A 21,738-nucleotide genomic window follows, 5' to 3' on the forward strand; every position below is an offset into this window, starting at 1 on the left:
AAAAATATTTGTTAAACTAAAAGCAGGGAGTCAAATATGATCAACACATTAAGTCATATTGTAAAAGAAGACTTGAAAAACCAGTATTGGGAACTAAAAAATTCTCCACCGCTCGCAGAAGCATTTACACATGTACACCATACCTTTTAAATCTTTAATAAAACCACACAGAATTCTAATTCCCAAGTATACTGAATCTCATCAAATAAATTACATCCTCCTAAAATCCATACTAGGTGATTTCTATAACAAAACTCTTATATTTACAGATGGATCTAAGACGAAGGAAGGTGTTGGTTGTGGTGTATTTATCCAAAATACAAACCAATCATTGATATATAAATTACCATCTGTTTGTAGAATTTATACTGCCGAGCTTTTTGCAATTATAAAAGGTGTTACCTTACCTGGTTAACATCCAATAACATACTCGAAGGAGTAATATTGACAGATTCTAAATCTGCATTAGACTCTATAAAAAATAAAAAAAAATTGAAGGAATGAAGTATCCTATGTTGTTGTTTAAAAAACATGATCGCAAATATAAATATAACATTTATTTGGGTTAGATGAATGAAAAAGCTGATACTCTAGCTAAGGAAGCAGTGCAAAATGGAGTCTTTTGCAATATTTATACAGTAAGGGATATATTTAACCCAATAAAAAATAAAATAAGGCTGAAATGGGAACAGTAATGGGAGAATATTGTTGAAAACTCGCAAAATACATATTTCCAGATACACCCCACTTTACTACTCCCACCCCAATACGTATTCAATTTCTCGACTACTAAATTCTTCTCGGCAAGTGTATTTCGCTTAAAAACGAATCATGGTCAATTCCCGTCGCATTTATTGAAGCTTGGAATATTACCGGCACCATCCTGCAGTTGTGATATCAGTTCTTACGGAGATCTTAACCATATTTTCTTTGGATGCAACAAATATTTAGAAAAATCTAATAAATTAATTCAAACTCTTATTAAAATGAAATATTTGCTTCCGTTAAGTCTATCACACATTTTGGCAACTGCTAATAGAGAAACCTTAGAATTGCCAATAAATTTTATTAAAGATGTAAAAGTAGAAATATAAATTTGTATAACTTTAGTGATTTATACATATATCTAGCAAAAAGTAGTAAACAAGAAAAAAACATATCTTTAAACATAAATAAAACATTCTGTGGTTGATGGACTTGTTTCCATGCCATATCTTTCACACACACACACTAAGCCTGAAAATATCCTGAAAAATAAATTACATGGTAGAACAGAACGGGAAAATAGGGGATAACATAAGAACAGACAGCTTATCCCACACATAAAAGATATCTAAATGAAAACAGCTATACTAGAAAGTAAATATTGTATAATGATGATATAGCGTGGAAACCCGTAGATCATTCATCTGAGAGTTAATATCATAATTTGACATTTATAACAATTGAGGTAGAATAGCTGAAACATTAAGACAAATAAAGAAAAGACGAAATATACCCTTAATCACAATAAATTCTTAAATCCTTCAAATACACTAAACAACAATATTCCTTGTACAGATATATTTCTAGGAATACCCACTAATTCCTTTATTTATGTAGACAATGGATGAATTGTAAGCTCTTCATAAACAAAATTGGAAAGTTGCTTTAAAATTTCTATGCAATTAAAAGGAACGTAACCTTGAACGTATTTTAAATACTAATTTTGTCTTAGAATAACGATTTTTGTATTCAAGGCCAAGAAGCGTTTTGTAATTTACTTTAATTCTATTGAGTTGATATGCACTGACAAGTTAATTGCATTATAAAATTTTCCATTACTTTCATCAAATGCAAAGTTTTATGATCGTCACTTCTGTCAGAAAAAAACTCGTCGATTCATTAACTTAATTTGACGTTTTATTACTTCTATAGTGTTATAAACCCCATAAACAAATTATTAAAGTTAATAATAGAAATTTTAAGGACTGCCAAACACATTTATAAAGAAAGTTTGCATTGTGTGTGTGTGTGTGTGTGTGTGTGTGTGTGTGTGTGTGTGTGTGTGTGTGTGTGTGTGTGTGTGTGTGTGTGTGTGTGTGTGTGTGTGTGTGTGTGTGTGTGTGTGTGTGTGTGTGTGTGTGTGTGTGTGTGTGTGTGTGTGTGTGTGTGTGTGTGTGTGTGTGTGTGTGTGTGCTGTTGGTTTCTTTTGAAAGTTTGCATTGTTGGATGTATTTCCTCTAGCTTGCATATTTTCAAAAATGGACAATAAAATTATTGGTCTTTTATTTCTCCTATCTACATTATCTTGCACAAGCTCAAAATGTATAATAAATAAATACAATAGAATCTGTAATAACTGGAAGTATTGACAACTTTTACAGCGGCCGGCCTCTTGCGAATGGGGGATGCTCTCTGGTTATTCACAGTACCGATACCAGAGGGTAGTGATTTAAAGTTGGTAAAGGATCTTGGAGGCAGTATGGGTTGCCGATGCTCATACTGTAATAAAATTCGAGTAACGTCCACTGTTTCCGACGAAAGAGTCGGGGATTCTAGAAATAGAACTCAGCTTCTGCCAACAAATCCTACTATCACGTCACCGAAAGCTTTTGCCGCGTAACCACAAGGAGCATGTCGTACAATGGGTGTGCGTTATGTAGCAGACGAGTTTCCTGCCCCTAAAAACTGGAACATATCGGCTAAAAAACTTCTGACAGAAAATTCTGGTCCTCCAGATTAGGGGTTTGGGCAATGGGCCGGTACCCGCTACCGTAAAAAGTACAAACTACGAAACCTTTAAATAAGCCTCGGACAGATCGGTCTTATCGATGGACTATCGTCCTGACATTGAATAAATCAAGAGCACATACATCGCTACTTAACGAGCTGAGAAAATACAAAATAGAACTAACAGCAATACAAAAAACTAAATGGCTAGGACACGGAATAAAATAAACAAAAACGCATACAATACTATATAGCGGAAACAAAGAGTTCGGAGTAGCCTTCATAGCTGATAATAAGATGAAACATGCCATATTGGATTTTAAACCAGTGAATGAGAGAATATGCAAACTAAGACTTAAAACAAAATTCTTTAACCTCTCAATCATTAATATACACTGAACAGAAAAACATAGCATATTAACAAAGAAGAGTTCTACGAACGGATAGACGGTGATAGGCGAACTTCTCCAGTAAAAAAATGATCATAAGCTCGACTTTTTTCCCACACCGCGATAGATATACACAAAGCGACATGGATTATGCCTGATGGAACAACCGCCAACCGTATTAATCATGTCTTGATAGACAAAAGGGCCGCAACAAGAATACGAGATGTGAAAAGCCGAAGAGGAGCATGCTGAGGATCTGACCATCTCCGAGTACAGATAAAATATAGATGCAGAATTCAGAGAAACAGGAGTGACAAACATTAACAAACAATAGAAAAACTAGATATACAAAAATTAAGACAAGACATTAAACAAAACTATGAGACAAATAACACAAACATGACAAAAATGCAGGGCGCAAGACCAAACGGAAGGCCACGGTAAAGGTGGGAGGGCGAAGTGGCAGCAGATGCGCAAAATTTGCTAGACGTGAGAACCTGGAGAAGATAGGCGCTGGACCGGTAAGGTTGGAGGAGGCCAAGGCTCGATTTGGGCTGTAGCGCCATTGTAGTGAGGTACCAGAGGGTATTTTCATATTACAGGATTAGGCAGATTAGAGTAGATAGGATAAGAAATTTAAAATATACGCAGCACGACAACGAGTTATAGCATTTTTCATATAAAAATGCTTGCACGTCACAATTTATATAAAGTGCCGTCACTTATATTTAAAATTTCCAGAACGTCAACCTTTCAAGAGTTCAAATTTTCCTAACACAGCTAATAATACAAAACTCATACGGAACTGCTCGATCTTCCATAGGCGTCAACATGGTGTAATAATCAGAAAAATTTAATCATCATTATATTGGAAATTTTAAAATAATATTGATTAAAACACCAAAAACATTTGTTATTATTAATAATATCAATCCTATGAAATAACTCTTTAAGTCTAATATTCCAAAAAATAATAATTTTAATTAAATAGATTAGACAATTGTACGCAACTGATACGGGAATACTTCAAATTTGATTGACAGTTCAGCGTGTGGCAAAAGTGTATAAAGTGTTGCCGCTTTTTTAGAGTAAGAATTTTGTTTATGTTTTGATTTCTTACACAATTTGATCATAATATAATATATATTAATAAATTGTATTTATAAATACATATTAAATTTAGATTAATAGCTTTAAAAACTAATTATTGTTGTGTATTGTGATTGTGCTATGCCAAAACAAATAAATAGTCTGTAGAAAGCTGATAAGCTTTCATATAAGACAGATTATTTTGAACAAGAAATAATGGCGGGACGTTTTTACTATTTAAACCCTAAAAGAGGTAATTTTAAAATTTAGAATATATAATTTTGCATTAAAATGTTTTCTTATGTATTTTAGTGTGTTGCCGTAGTCTTAAAACTAAGTGTATTTACTGTTAATATAATAGTTAGTTTTAGACATTTTAAAGTTAGTTAGTAGACATTTTAAAAATTCCTCACTTACTAACAACTATTATGATGTTTTGGTAACGCTGTGGGGTTCTGACGTCGTAAATCTTGAATGACGTGCAAGCATTTTTATATGAAAAATGCTATACATAATAATCTGGTAAGCGAAATGCATGTGCTGTACAAGAGTTTGGTGGTACAAATCCACTTAGTAGACTACCGCTATCAAGAGTAACGCAAAAAATCTTTAAAATCATATGTCACATGTAAGAAGGTAGTTTACCAATATTGTATAATGTATATGTTTTTTTATTTTATTTATATTGTTTTTTTTAAGAGTCAACGTCAATTACGATAAGGCGATAAACTTTCTTTTTTTGATATCAGATTACTCCATAAAATATTATTTAGAAATTTTATATAATATACATTTTATCTAGAATAACTAGAATCCCAGAAATATCTATATAACTCTATATTAAAATATGTATAACTCCAGAAATAACTAAAAACGAAGAAGTCAATATAAACACCCAGGAAGTTTAAAAAACACTTGAAAGGGTGAATAATAGAAAAGCTAAAGGTAAAGACGAGATACAAATGAACTGCCAAAATATTGTGAAGCAGCCATGGAACAACTAACAGCATTAATTCAAAAATTGTAAAACACAATACATGCAAAACGAGCGATAAATCCTAATCCTGTTAAAAAAAGGCGATAAAAAACTGTTAGAAAACTAGAATATTAAATACAATCCAGAATAGACAGGATTATATATATATATATATATATATATATATATATATATATATATATATATATATATATATATATATATATATAACTGTTTTGGATGGGTTGGAGTCAATAAAAGGGCTATTGGTTAACTATTTTTTTATTCTCGAGCTTTCAATTGTGTTTACAATTATTATCAAGAGCTAAAAAAGACAAAATACTTACAAGGTTGAACTAAAAAGAAAAAACAATTTTTGTTAACTTACCAAATAAAAATTAGTTTGGTAAGTAAAAATCACTGCTTACATCTTCAAAATATTTAATACAAAAATGTTTTAATCTAATAAATGTTTCTCCGAAAATTTTTATAATTTTGAAAACATTTTTTTTAATATAAAAATAATTGAATTTATAAATAAGTTCAAATAGCAACCAATTACAAATAGCCTCAATGTCATAAATGCCAACATAAAATTTTTATTTTTGACAATTATATTGCCAAAAGTAAAATTTCGTTTAAACATTCTTTTTTGTTTAGTAACAAAAAGAAGATTTATTCACCGTTGACAGATGTCTGAAAGAATGTGACACATATATGGAGAATTAAATATGACATTTTACAAGTTTTATATATAAATCATAAAGAAAGAATATTTTTTATCGTTTTTTGTATCTCCACTTATTCATCTAAGCATTCTCATTTCCGCCACTTGCATTCGTTGTTCCTATTTCTTTTTAACTGCCCAACATTCAGTTCCTTACATCTGGTATTATGGCTGTTTTATCGAATTTTCCCTTCAGCCTAATTGGAATTCTTCTGTCACACAACACACCTCTCGCTTCTTTCTACTCCATCCATCCAACCCTAATACTACCGCATGCATCTCCATTTATTTCCTCATTACTCTGTAATACTGATCATGTATACTTAAAACTATTACTTTTCACAATAATTTCACCATCCAAAGATATTATTTTGTTTGTAGTATGTAACTCCATTTTTAAATGAACCTTCCAAATATTCTGTTTTTGTCCTACTACTAAGTTTTAAACCTTTTTCCTCAAGAGCTTGTCTCCACTGTTCCAGTTTCTGTTCTAAGTCGCTTTCACTATTTCCTACTAACACTACATCATCATCATCAACAGGTTTTATGAAAAACAGGCAACATAAAGACACTACAGGAATGAACCTGACTTCAATGGAAGAGTAGAAATCGTATTACGAAAACCTCCTAAGAGATAATAGAACAGAATTCCTAAATTGCTACGAAAGCCGAAATAATAGACTCAGCACATATAACTAAAACCATCAAATGACACATGGAAAAGCACCAGGATTGGGAAATGTACCAATCGAAATTTTAAGAGCGTAGGCGCAAAATTTCGGGCCAATGCTTTTTAAATGCATTCATTTTTTTTTCGAATCCTAAAAAAACTTATTAGTATTTTTGAAAAGTTTAAACGCAGAATGAAAGAATACATTATTACTGAGGGCCGAAAGTCCCTGAAAACTTCTATAATGTTTATTTTAATAAGTTACAGGGGTGAAAAAAAAAGAGAAAATTTAGTGTGATTTTTAATTTCAAATATCTCATTCAAAAAAACTTTTTGTTTATTCTAAGGGACTTTCGGCCCTCGGTAATAATGTAATCTTTCATTCTGCGTTTAAATTTTTCAAAAATATTTTTTAGTTATCTCAGGATTCGAAAAAAATGATGGCATTTAAAAAGCATTGGCCCGAAATTTTGCGCCTACGCTCTTAAGGCAAGTCTACCGGAAGTGTCTGAAATTCTGTCAAAAAGCAATTATTTCATCAATTTTTAAAAAAGGAAGCCGGCGTACCTACACAAAGTATCGCGGAATTAATGTTGTTTGTAGACGGCAAAGTATAGAACTACAAATAACGGAAGAGCAAAATGGGTTTAGATCAGGAAGCTCATCTGTCGAAGGTATATTCACTCTAAAGCATTAATTGATAAAAGGAGTAGAACCTAACATTCATACACCTACAAAAGGCATACGATACAGTCCCATTTTTTAAATTTGTGAAAAATTGCTAGCTAAACGAATATCGAAATGACATTATTTCATATTCATTTCTTGCAAAGTTATTAACGAAAAACTTTATAAACAAATTAGACATTATTTAAACTTTATTTTAGGGGCTCATAATTTTGAAAATGGTATTTAAACTTACATGTCTTGAAAATATAGATAAAAACGAACAAAATGATATTTTATAGTGTTCTAAGCTGACGGAAACAACCGCGTGTTTCATTAACAAATAAAAAACTTTCCAATAAACAATTGGAATAACTTTGAAATAAATAAATATTTTTCAAAAAAAAAATTTGTGTTCCTTAAGGGTGTTAAAAGGCATATTTTTATGTAAATTTTGTTATTATTTATGCCTATTTTTTATGTTTACTGCTTCTACAAGTTTGTCGCAATTGTTTAAATAAATTATCAACCGAATTTAGTTTAGAAGGTTTCAAATGAATCGTTTTTCATAGCCTTTCAAGAAAACAAAACTGAAAACTTCTAATTAGGAAAGAAGCATTGGAAAATATTAAAATAGTGATTTTCGGTTATTTTTTGCCATAAAATCAATGTTTAAACGATGACGCCTTTATTTTAAAATGATACTTTTGACACAAATCCATATTTTCACACTAAAACTTCAATTTTTCCAGGGATTCGTTCTGAAACGAATTGCTTTATTTTTTATACGTATTACAATTTTATTTGTATTTGTATTTAAAATATATTATTGTTAAAAAAATTGGAAAAAGAAATGTCGCGAAATGGGAATTCTCGTAGGAGATGAAACCTTTACGTTGATGTACACTTTATTACATTATATTTATTATAGCGATATATCTCACTACAGTGTAGAGTTGTTGGACATAGTTTTCTTTAATACTAGTAATGAACATGTTTACATATGGCAGTTTTTATTACATTAGTACAAATATGAATAAATAAAAATATAGAAAAGGCACATCCAAATGCATAAAATATATTAGAACACTTTGTTTGTACAACATATACTAGAGGAGAAGTTTTCACGATTAAGGAACTGGATTAAAAAAAAAACAAATTACCTTCCCATACGACTCCAGAAGCTGTAGTGATTCGAACTACATTACCAATTTGTCCAGTAGAAGCATGCATAAAATGAGCATTATTGTATACTCCATCGGATACCACTGACCTTGAAGGTCTCTGGGTCCTGTAATTAAGGAAAACATTTAAAAATGTAATAGAATAAAATGTACAATCGTGTGGATTAGTAATTACGAAAAATGTAGCAAAAACTGTTAAAAAAGATATAATCCAATATATAGCTTCAAAATAAATCTCAGAGGATCGTGTGAACATAACTAATAGCCACAGCTTGTATTTTGTCACAAGTTATACACAGTCTGGGACTAGATTTTAAAAATAAATATCATTACATATAACAGTAATTTAAACTTATGTGCACGAGAGACAAAGAAACCGTCTGTATGTCGTAAAACTAAATGATCGATTTTTTAATGTAAAAATTTATGGTATAAGATTTTAAGGTCCAAAATTGATTGATTGATTGAGGTTTACGACCAAAAAAAAAATTGTCGTTCCATTTATTTTTTTAATAAATTTGTTTCGCTTGTTGATCGAATTATTTTTTTAAATATGGTAATACATACATAGAAAAGAAAACTGGAAGCGTACCAAAAGTATCAAATTGACTTAATTTTAATTAATTGAATTGAATTTTAATCCATTGAAGTGAATGCCATTCCATTCAATTCGATGCAATTCGATTCAACTCGATTCCATTCGATTTTATTCGACTGCATTCGATTCGATAACATTTGACTCGATTCAATTCGATACGATTTCATTCAATTATCTTCCATTCGATTCGACTTTATTTTCCTTTATATTATTTTATTTCAGTTTATTTTATTTTATTTTATTAAGAAATACGCATGGGACTCCGTTTACTACTCCACGTAGTGTGTGGTTGCACGATTTGCGTTTAATTGGGTTTCTGTTGTTTTTATTTTTTCACACGTCTGCGCGATCCATTTCACCGATCAATGCATTCCATCTGTATAACGCGATAATAAAGCTATGCTTCCAAAAAAAGAACTACAAGAAGCCATCCATAACGAAACTGAAAAATTAAGAAAGTCCGTGAAAAGACGGCATAATAAACGAAGTTTTAAAGAATGACGGACGTCAGCTAATACAATAGGTAACAATGAAGTTCTTTTGAAATTATCAAGACTATCAGAGGACTGGAGAACAAGCAGTATGATTCCCCTGTTTACGACATGTGAAAAAAGAGGCCCATATAATTACAGCGGAATAAACCTGTAAAGTTTTAAGTGCAAGATTAATAATTAGAATACAACAAACCAACATATCTATGTTGCGTGGACCTTAAGAAGACATTTGATAGGGCCGAATTAAAGGACGTTATCCACTTATTGTACACAAGAATCTAGGAATAATTAAAATGATCGAAAATATCTACCAAAACAACACAATAAACGTAAAAGTAGAACTAACTGGAACTAACTAACTAAAAAAGGATACCAAATGGAAGAAAAACAACTACTCTCTCAAAGTGAAGACGATTTACAATGTATGCTGCTACAATTTAATATAACCGCCAGAAAATTTAACGTGTTCATTTCATCAAAAAAGATGAAATGCATGGTTATAACAGCATATCTACTAAGATGGGAATTGGAGCTGGAAGGTCAGATAATAGAACAAGTAATGGAGTTTAAATACCTATGTAGGTAACACAGGATCTAGCAGCGGAAAGCTTGAAACAGAAGTGGAAGATCAAGTGAATAGAGCAAACAGAGCCACAGGTTACCTGAATGAAACAATATGGAGAAATAAAAATATCGGGAAGGAAACGAAAGACAATTTATAAAACAGTCATCAGACCAATAATGACATTCGCGGCAGAAACACGACCTGACACAGAGAGGACAAAAAGGATGTTAGAAACAGCAGAGATGAAAACACTTGGAAAAATTGATGGGACAGAGCTATAAGTACATATAAACGACGTAGATGCAAGGTGGAGAACATCAAGGACTAGGTAAGAAATAGAAGAGTAGAATGGAACGATCATATAAGCCGAATGACAACAAATAGAGTAGTAAAGATGGCAAGAGACGGTTTCCCAATAGGAAGACCACGAAAACGATGGAACGACAACTTACTGGAGACATTGAAAAACAGACAGAGTCATGTCTACATAAAAATAAGAAGAAGTTTTAATATGTTTAAAACTCTTAACAAAAGTAATGACAATATCAGATAAAGTAGGATTCGAAAGCGGAAGATTCTATAAGAATGAATAAAGAAGAAAAAACAATACCAAACAGGAAACAAGCAAATGCAAAGAATGTTACATCAGTTGAATATTAAGGCTAAGTAATTCAAAATGAATAAAGAAATAGAAATTTTAAATACAATTAAAACAAGAAAATTGGAATAAAATTTTTTTATTTCAAATCCTTTATAAAAGGTATATAATGAAATACCCAAACGGACTATATCACAAATACATTACAGAACGTTTTCGGAATGTAAATTCCATCATCAGTGTAACGAAGTATAAATGCTATGAGCCACTAAAATATATGGGTGAAAACCCTTTAAATGTTATTAATTTATAGATATGTTACATTCTATATTATTATAAATTAGGATGTTTAAGTTACCGTTGGAATTGGTAACATGGCAACGTATGGCTTGACATAGGTTACATGGTTGGAATATCTCGGACATTTTACACGTGGAGAGAAATATACCTTGCTCCAACTGATTACGCAGGGAAAGATTCAAGGAAAGAGAAGCATAGGGAGGCGTAGAATGTCATGATTGCGCAACCTAAGAGGGTGGTACGGATGTACATCAAATGAACTTTTCAGAGCAGCCGTTTCAAAAGTCCGAATAACTATGATGATTGCCGACCTCCGCCGTGGTGATGGCACTTAAAGAAGAAGAAGAATTCAAAATGAACATAACAAAAAGCCACAAAAACAAAAAGTCTAATATTATCAAAAGAACCAATAAAAGGTTAAAACTTCAGATTGAAAACAAATTGGTAGAACTTCTTATATTAGGCTTGTTGTACGCTCTTAATGCTGTAGTCGTATTTGTGACATTGACTGCCAGCTATCTCGCCTGATATCTGTTTATCTTAAACCTTTTGGTATTCGAGCCCGAATGTAATATTCCATTCATTCAATATGCTGGTTTCATCCCCTTTTTTGTCTTCCCATCGTACAATATTATGTATTTTACAGATATCTCTTATTTGGTATTCTGTCTCTTAATGTTTTCTCAGACTTGATCTCAAGGCTTCCATACTGACATTTCAAGTATTCTTTTTGTTTCTGCTGTGTCTGCTCTAGTTTCTATCAGATATGACATTATTGTATTGGTCTTACACATGATTTATATAATATATACTTTCCCATCTAATCTCATATCCTTATTCTAGCAAATGAGATCCCTTAGACATCCTGATGCTGTTTTATTGACTTGTATACAACAACATAGTCCACAACCTCTAAGTGACTCAGGGAGCTATGGAAATGAGTATGCTCAACATTAAGCTCAGCGACATAAGTCCAATGAAGAAATAAGAAGACAAACAAAAGTTACAGATGTAATCCAAAAGATTGCCATGTTAAAATGGAACTGGGCAGGACACATCAGAAGAATGATAGATAACCGTTGTACGAAGGGAATTATTAAATGGGGGCCAACCAATTTCTGGAAAACTTGTAAAGGATAAAATTCTTTGTAGACTGTCCACAACTCAAAATTGAACACTATCACTATATTCACACAATCCTTGGAAACCACCACATTCCAATATATTCTAAATTTTTATTAAAGAAATATTTTTGATAAGGAAAACTGCAGATATTACTGTTGAGTTCTTATTTCTTAGCATTTTCATTTGCTTCCAAGTAAAATTACAAATAAATTAACTTGTTTTACTTAATTTTTTAAAATTAGTTTCTTAAATATACTTTTTTTCACAAAGATCTTCTGTAGATGCAGGTAGTATTCTGAATTATGTATTTTTAAAAACTACTGGAATGCACTACATTATACATGTTAGAAACTAACTTAGGATACATGTTATCTACTGAATACTAATTAAAACTGGAATAAAGTCAATAACAGCTACTTAACTTGCTGAATATGTCTCCATCAGCTGCCAACTGAAAAATGATGTATATTTATGATTATTTATTTCACTATATTAATACCTAATTACTTAAATTGTTTTTAATAAATAATCAACAATCATTAAATTAAATTATTATCTATATTAAGGAGCACTGACATCGATGACAGAGATCTTAGAATACTCAGCAGCCTGTATTACGACCAAACAGCAAATATTGGGGTAGACAACCAAGTGAGCCGAAGATGCTGTGATGAGAGAGGTGTTAGAAAGTGGTGCATCTTATCACCCCCTCCTTTTAATACCAACCTAGAAGGTGTATTAATTAGAATATCTGGATGACATAATGGTAAATCAATAATGCTATGGTCTATTACAGCTAATACTGCAAGGAAAAGTACAAGGGAAAAGAGGTCTGGCAAGCAAAGAATATCTACCACTGGACTATTTAGAGCAGGAGCAAATGAAGTGAAAACAATCATGTTACTCCCTAACATTCATAGTGGATATGCATCTTAAGAAGATAAAAACAAAATAGTGATTAGTAGCTTTCTGGATAAACTATACAGTAATAGCATTTGCATTAGCCATCCTATCAATTTTACAATTTATCCACACAGTTTTTTCTAGGTTTTTATATTGTAGTCTGGAATTATATATTTTATATTATATATTTTTTCCTTAAGTTTCATCTGCGACTACGGCAGACAGTATCAAATAAGGCACAGTAAAGGTCGCGGCTGTCTTCCGCTATCTGAAAGTGCTTCTCAAATATATGTATAATGTACACTTAGTCTTCCTGTGCCTCTAGGCTCTGATTTTTCAAAATCGGTATTGGTGCCCTTAGGAAGAAATTATGTATTTCTCAGTGCTTAGATCCACATTCTGCTTGGATGTAGAACCTGTTCTTAATGATTAAAATTTTTCAAGGCTTATCTTTTACAGTAACCAAAGCATTAGTTCATCTTGGTGTTCAGTAAATCCTTTTGTTGTTCCAATATACAGTGAACTATACTTATTGGGAACACATTTTGGAGCTGACAACACTTCTCTTTGATCTATATCCAGTTTTAAACTTTCTTGTATCATCTTGTTGAATCCTAAGGATCTTTTTTCATTTGATTCTTGTGCTTTTTCCAGAGGTATTACTTTGTTCCCCAAATATTCAGATTTACTTTTCTATAATAATAGTGATTTAAGTTATTGCATTCAAATAACTATTCCAATGCATTGGTTTTTGATATACTCTGTTTATAACTTTTTTGTTGGATAATGAAGAGTTAGGGAATTTCGCTAATTTAAGAATTTTTTTGGTTCATCTTTGTTATAGCACTAAATCACAAAAATACTAACCACATAACAGAATAAACAAAAAACTTTTTATCTGCTAATTTTGGACTTGTTTGAATTTTTCCCTGAAAAAGTTTACAATTATGAAGATAAATATACTTCCCATTGCCACCCCACCAGTCTATTCTTAAAATCTGCTTTCTCGGATGGCTGGATGATGACTGGAATGACTAATGCACTATAATGGCTCACTAACTACCCCCACAGTCAATAGTGAAACACTGTCTAACTCATGGTATAACCTTTTTCTTATATCTTAATTTCTTGATTTTAACTGTGTAAACTCCCTGACAAAAGTTTCAATATAACCAATGAATGGTTTTAGTATACGAAATTCCAGGAAGAAATAATTCCTCATCACAACCTCTAAATCCTGAAAACCATGTGCCACCATTGCAATAAGTAATACATTTCAAAATACTGATACATGTAACTTGCGAGTATTATAAAAAGAAAGGTTATTAATCAAGTGAATAAGGAATACTTTAGGTCTCTGCTTGGAGAATACTGGTGGGAACAAATATTTGATTCACCTGAAAATGTTAATAAACAATGGGAAATGTTTATGCAATTACTAGTTGATATCTTCAACTATTGCTTTCAAGAAAAAAAGCTGATATCTAATAGGAGACAGGTAACATATTATGAAAGTATAGAACTGGAAGAGAATCAGTAAACAAAACGAAATTATAACAAGATATTAGTAGTCATGGAAGTTGCGGTATATATATCAAATTAAAAGCAGTCAAAATATATCCAAATGTTTATAACAGATAGTCAAACTATCTGCGGAAACTGAGAAATTAAAGGTGTTAATAAAATAGCAAATAGCTTAAAAATCCCTGGAGACTTTGCAAATGTAAGTAAACATTTTAATAAATTAATTTGTGAAGTACCCTCAAAATTGTTTGGTGATATACCAACTATAAAGTTTAAAAGCAATATAACACTAAATACCAACACTATGTTTCTACCACAAAAAATTACATAATTATTTTAATACAAAAGTTGATACTGGATAAACATAGCACAGGATATTATTTAATATCAAATAGCTTAAAAAAATAGTGTACCTTTGAGCTAGCAACACCAATGAGTCATTTATTAAACCTGTTTAAGAAGGGTGATCCTGAACTCATGATGAAAAATTATTATCCTATCAGTCTAGTTTCTTTCTCCAAATTATTTGAATCAGCGATATGTGGTAGGCTTCTAAACCTTTTGCAACCCCAAAAATTTATTGAGTCAAGCACAGCATGGCTATTTAAAGGGAGATCAATTATTGAGAGTGTTGTTTACAATTTTATGGACAAGACTGTTGCTAGTTATGAAAATATCTGGGAATCTTTTTAGATTTGTCAAAGGCTTTTGATAGTACCACTTAAGAGCGTAGGCGCAAAAATTTCGGGCCAATGCTTTTTAAATGCAATCATTTTTTTCGAATCCTGAGCAAACTAGGAAATATTTTTGAAAAATTTCAACTCGGAATGAAAGATTACATTATTACCGAGGGCCGAAAGTCCCTTAGAATAAACAAAAAGGTTTTTTGAATGAGATATTTGAAATTAAAAATCACACTAAATATTCTGTTTTTTTTTCACCCCTGTAACTTATTAAAATAAACATTATAGAAGTTTTCAGGGACTTTCGGCCCTCAGTAATAATGTATTCTTCCATTCTGCGTTTAAATTTTTCAAAAATACTTATTAGTTTTTTTAGGATTCGAAAAAAATGAATGCTAACTTTACTGGAGTAATTGGAAATATATGGTATTAGGGGACTGGCTTATCATTGGATACAATCCCACAGGGAGGTATTATAGGCCCTTGGATATTTGTTTTTAATGTTATTGACCTAGCAATAAGCATTTTAAAAAATAAGGAAAACATTCATATTGTAAACTTTGCTGATGACATTAATATATTGATCTTAGGATCGTCTTTGAACATTCATCTGGATATTGCAAACAATAACTTTTCAGGAGGTTCAAATGTGGTTCAACATGAACAGATTGAAAATAAATCAAGGGAAAACAAATTATATGATTATCGGAACTAAGATGAACAACAGTACTATACCAAAGAATGTTCAAATACAGGGGGAGGTAGTGTTTTAGTAGATACCACCAAATTTCTGGGTATACATATCAACCAGAATTTAGTTAACATCAGTTTGTTACTCTTTTAGAGTAATATCATCATATTAATATACATCTCAAAACAAGCTGTCTATTTTGCAAACTTTGGTATAATTTTCTGAGGAAGAAGTACCAAAGCTGAGTTTTGGTTCTTCCTAAGTACCAAAGTTTTTATTCTACAGAAAAAAAAAATAGTTAGGACACTGCTTGGTTTGAATTTTAGACCTTCATGTAAGAGAACATTTAAAGAATTAGGGAAGTGACTGTACCAGGTATAAGTGTCTAGTACTTGTGTTCAAACATAACAATATATTTGAGCTAAACATCCATAAAGCATGGCTTAAGTACCCAAAATTACAGTACCAACTAGCATATGCCTACACATAGATTTTCTATTACAGAAGGGTATTTGATGTATGCATGTATAAAATTTAAAGACGCTGTAAACAAACTAGCCAGAAACAAATCACCCGGAATAGATAATCTCCCAGCGGAATTATATAAAGAAGGTGGCCACGATATCATAATAGCCCTACAGCAGCTTATAAAAGAAATATGGATACAGAAGTCCCTTCCCAATGATTGGAATATTGGAATACTTTGCACCATACACAAAAAGGGTGATATCTTTGAATGCTCTAACTATCGAGGAATTACGCTCCTAAATGCAGCGTATAAAATATTCTCCAATATACTATGCCATCGTATGGCACCATATGCAGAGCGAATAATAGGACAATACCAGGCTGGTTTCAGAGGTGGTAAATCAACAATTCATCAGATTTCAACCCTAAGACAAATTCTAGAGAAAACACTGGAATACGGTGTAGACACGCACCACATATTTATAGACTACAAGGCAGCCTACGACTCTGTAAATAGAAGAGAATTGTTTAGAGCAATGATAGACCTAGGAGTACCAAATCAGTTGGTAAGTTTAACCAAACTAACCCTTGAAAAAGTTGAATGCAAAGTACGAATCCAGGGGGAACTCTCTGAACCTTTTAAAACAAATAACGGACTACGTCAGGGAGACCCACTCTCCTGTATACTATTCAATCTAGCTTTGGAAAAAGTAATACGTACGTCACAAATCACAACTACCGGTTCAATATATAACAAATCTGTGCAAATCTTAGCATATGCTGATGATATCAATATTGTTGGGAGAACGGAAAACGCAGCACGAGAGGCGTACGTAGCATTAAAGGAAGCGGCTACAAAAATGGGTTTAATAATAAACACCAACAAAACAAAATACATGAAAATAGGTACGCAACCACAAACACTACGGCCACTTGTTATAGAAAATGACGTCATCGAAGCAGTTAACGAATTTGTATACCTGGGAACGCTCGTCAATACTGAAAATGACACTACCGCAGAGATAAACCGCAGAATTTGCACGGCTAATAGATGCTATTTTGGGCTTAATCTCCTTTTTAAATCTACAGTTATATCAAGAAATACAAAAGTAAAACTCTACAAAACAATAATACGCCCAGTCCTAACATATGGTTCAGAAACCTGGACTTTAACAAAAAGTAATGAAAACATGTTAGGATGTTTCGAAAGAAAAATACTAAGGCGCATCTATGGAGCGGTAAATGAAAATGGTGTCTGGAGAAGACGATACAACTTCGAACTCTATAGGATATACCAGGAACCAGATATCGTAAAACACATAAAGATAGGACGTCTAAGGTGGGTAGGCCATGTTATGCGGATGGAGCAAACCGACCCAGCTAGAAAAACGCTCCTTGATAGACCTATTGGTCAAAGAAGAAGAGGAAGACCCAGAACAAGATTCCTAGATAACATCGATGAAGACATGAGAAATATGGAAATACATGCTTGGCGGAGGAAGGCGATGGATAGGGACGACTGGAGAAAAATTCTTGGGGAGGCTAGGACCCACACAGGGTTGTAAAGCCAAAATGATGATGATTTGATGTATGCATGTATAAAATTTTGTAACTGCCAGATGTGTTTAATGGAAAACATTTTTATCAAATTTAAGAAATCTGTAAGTGACCTTATAACAAATCTTAAACCATATTCAATCAATGACTACCTTGTAATCAAGTTAAATGCTTGAGGAAACAAAAGTTTTTTATTTGTTAAAAATATGTAGTTTTTTTTATATTGTATATAATATAAATGTGAAATATATTGAATACTCGAAAACTCTACTTGAAAACTCAATACTTATGTATTTTAAAGAAATGTTTTAATTTATATTTTGGATTAATTTTTATCTTCTATCTACATAAGTTAGTAAGTTATTTTGTTATTCAGTATGACCACTATTAATAAGTATTAAAATTGTACATTTTTTTATTACATTAGTATCTGACACACTGCTCACTTTAATTGTAGCGAATTTAAATTATTTGTTTTAAATTAAATATTGTATTTATATGGGATTAAACCACAATTGATTATAATGAAAATTACATCTTACATTTGTTTTTGATGTTTCAAATTCCAACCTGGAAATCATTTTCAAAAAATATAAATTAAGAATAAGAAATTGTTAAAATTGTTAACCTATATAAATATTTATCATTGGCACTTTGTGGCAGCCAATTTGAACCATTAATTTATTTAACCTCAATCTTGTAGGTAAATAGACATGTTTTTTGAATTGAAATTCCAAGGGTGATGTAACCTAAGATTGATATAAAATTGTGATTTAAGTGTGCTTACATAGTTAATTGGAATTTATGTATGCCTATGATTTTTCATGAACCCATTAATGTTGACATATTCTTCTTTCAGTATGCATAACTAGATTCTGTTAATTTGTTCACTACATTTTTCTTAATTAAGATGAGGGCTGCTTCTTTGATTTTTCTCTTTTTACTATCTGTTCCTTTCCAATGTACTGAGTGCTTATTTTTATTTGGTTTTGTTTCAAACATGGTTAAGAACCATTCCAAGAGACCACTGGGAGTCAAATGACAAACCAACTGCATGTGAGAAATATTTTCTTTAAGAAGCAATTATAAGAACTCAACAAAAAAAAATAATGCATCGGGAGAAGTAGAACAGATATCCATGGAATTCCTGAAATTGGTGAAGAATGCTGTTCCTACTATTATTTCTGCTTCATTTCCTATCCTTTCATATTTGAAATTCCCATTCTTTGAATCCATGATATTCATGGGTTCAAATTTATTTATACGTAGGTACATGCTATTTTAATAAGTATCTTGATTTCTTTGATTTGATCTATATTTGATAATATCATAGAGTATTTGTATCACCCTCAGTTATAATACTTTCAATAACCATGGCGTTCTATTACTTAGATACCACTGGTGTTCTGATTGTCAACTCTTATCTTGGCAGTTTGATTTCAATACTATTAAAATTTTCTAGGCTTTAGACACTGATTTTTGGTAGTTAATTTAAAGAATCAACTTCATACTGCATGGTTTCCTGCTTGGTTGTTCAACTACCACTAACCTACTAGTTTACACTGATTACATTATAAATGCATTGGAAAACAGTTCTCAAGTGGATTCCCTTTATTCCTGTCTATATACACACCTAAAGCATTCAGCAGGCTAGATCATTGCCTTTTATTGCATAAACTGGAATTTTTTGGCGTGACTGGTGAACTTTCTTTACTGGTTAAAAAGGAATATGCAAAACTGATCTTTGTGTGTCAAACTGAAGGGCTTTACTTCAACTGAATACTTTCCAAACTCTAGAGTATCCCAAAGTGTTCATTTAGCACCTGTACTCTTTGCAGTTTTTGTTGATGATGCCATCAGATCCTTGACTGACTGTGAAGTCTCAGCATGGCATAAAATTATTTCATCCTATTTGATACTATTCCGATTGTATTGGGTTACAGAAATCCCTAGACAATTTTGTGGTACAAATTAATTATTAATTGTGAAAAATTTCAGGTGATCCAGTTTTATTAATCTATTGAGCCTATGGTTTTTTTTACAATTTAGAGGATATTTTGATTGAGACATTAAATAATATCACAGATCTGGGTGTGGTTTTTCATTTTGTCTTTCAGTCTACATAATATATCTTATATTCAACAAAGCTATGAAACAGCTCAGTTTCATTAAGAGGAATACCAGAGATTTTCATAGGATTGCATCTCTAAAGGTCTATACTTTTCTCTTGTCTACTGCCAATTTGAAAATTCAACTGTGATTGGGTTTCCCTTTACTCAAGCATGTAATGAAAAGTAGAAAGAGTTCAAAGAAGATTTCCGAGGTACTGTTCATTTAAATTGAGTAGACCTTATTCTTATTCTGGTATAATATCTTGAATCTGAATTCTCTTTTTACCAGAAGAGTTAACTTCAACTTGATCTTTATTTTTAAGCTTGTTAATGGAACAATCTAATTTTCTGAATTGCTTCAGTTAATTTGTTTTCAAATTCCTTCCCGTACAATACATTAGAATTCACTTTTCTATATTTCTCATCGCAGAAGAGATATGTAAAATGTAAAGAAAATTAGTGGTCAGAAAGATGATTATGACTGTTTTGTGGTTTTAAGAAATCAGTGTGAAATTTTAAGAGCAGACTGTCTGAAACGGTACTTAGATACTTAGATGATATAAAACAACACTTCCAATAATCCAAAATCTTTTTGGTCTTACATTAAAAGCAAAAGAAAAGGGTATAATTTACCATCTAAAATCGTCTATAATGACAGGGTTGGCTTAAATGTCAAGGACTCTGCCAATATGTGCAGAATATTTCTCATCAGTCTACTCAGATGAACAACAACTACTCTATTTTCTTTTAGTTTTTACAGTTCAATTTGTTTGAGTTCCATAACACTTACAGCAACTTGTCTATTATGCTATTGTAAGCTTTAAAATTGATTATGGCGGGGTCTTATGGTATCCTGGATTATTTTCAGAAAAATGCTAATGTGTACTTACAAAACCAGTTTTGTTTATTTTTAATAGATCACTGGTAGCTTTCCCAGTCTTTGGAATAAAAGCCTTTTAAAGCTGATTTTTAAATCAGATGCAAATGACATATCAAACTATTGAGCAATCTATAATAAGTCAGAGCTGCCCAAGTTGATTGATTGTTTGGTTAGTACGAAATTGACATGGAGTTTTAGAGCTATTTTTAATCCTAAACAATTTGGTTTTATGAAGAGGGAGGTCTACAGATGCCAATCTAGTTTAGTATGTCAATCATATATATATATATATATATATATATATATATATATATATATATATATATATATATATATATATATAACAAGAGGGATTCCAGGTTGACTCAACCTATACTGACTTTTCCAAAGCAGTTGATCAGGTCAAGCAAGGGGTCCTCTTATAAAATATTGTGGACCCCCTTTTTCAATGGATTATGGAATTTATTAGTGGCTATACACAGACAGTTAACTTGGAGAGTGATCCCTCATTTAGTACAAAAAATCAAAAGTTGTACTGTTCTTATGTTTGCTGATGATGTAAAACTGTTTAGAAAAATTCAATCCTGGAATACTGCTGTTCTATTACAAGATCTTAACTTGTTATATGATTGGTACAGTTTAAACAAAATGTCACTTAATATAAGTCAATGTCATAAAATGACACTTTCAAGGCAAAGAAAACCAATTACATTTGTTTACTCTATAAATAACTTGATATTGGCCTCTAAAAATGAAGTATCAGACTTGGGAATCTGGTTAGACACCAAACTGTCATTCTCAAGCCACATCAACCAAGTAACAAACAGG

The 21,738-nt window shown here is 31.6% G+C and overlaps 1 protein-coding gene across 3 annotated transcripts in view; it reads right to left on the reverse strand.

Annotated features, from left to right (window-relative positions):
- LOC140436975 (uncharacterized) overlaps positions 1-21,738 on the reverse strand; it is a 91,191-nt gene that overhangs the window by 58,292 nt on the left and 11,161 nt on the right. The window contains exons 2-3 of one of the 3 annotated variants that reach the window (XM_072526166.1): positions 12,515-12,544; positions 8,393-8,520 (exon numbers count right to left, since the gene is read on the reverse strand). The exons of 1 other annotated variant lie outside the window; for it this stretch is intronic. In XM_072526166.1, the coding sequence (XP_072382267.1) occupies positions 8,393-8,520; positions 12,515-12,544 (158 nt within the window). The remainder of the gene's footprint in view (positions 1-8,392; positions 8,521-12,514; positions 12,545-21,738) is intronic. One more of the 3 variants, XM_072526167.1, reaches the window with a different exon arrangement.

Source organism: Diabrotica undecimpunctata, chromosome 3 (genome assembly GCF_040954645.1).
Source record: "Diabrotica undecimpunctata isolate CICGRU chromosome 3, icDiaUnde3, whole genome shotgun sequence".
Lineage (NCBI taxonomy): Eukaryota > Metazoa > Arthropoda > Insecta > Coleoptera > Chrysomelidae > Diabrotica > Diabrotica undecimpunctata.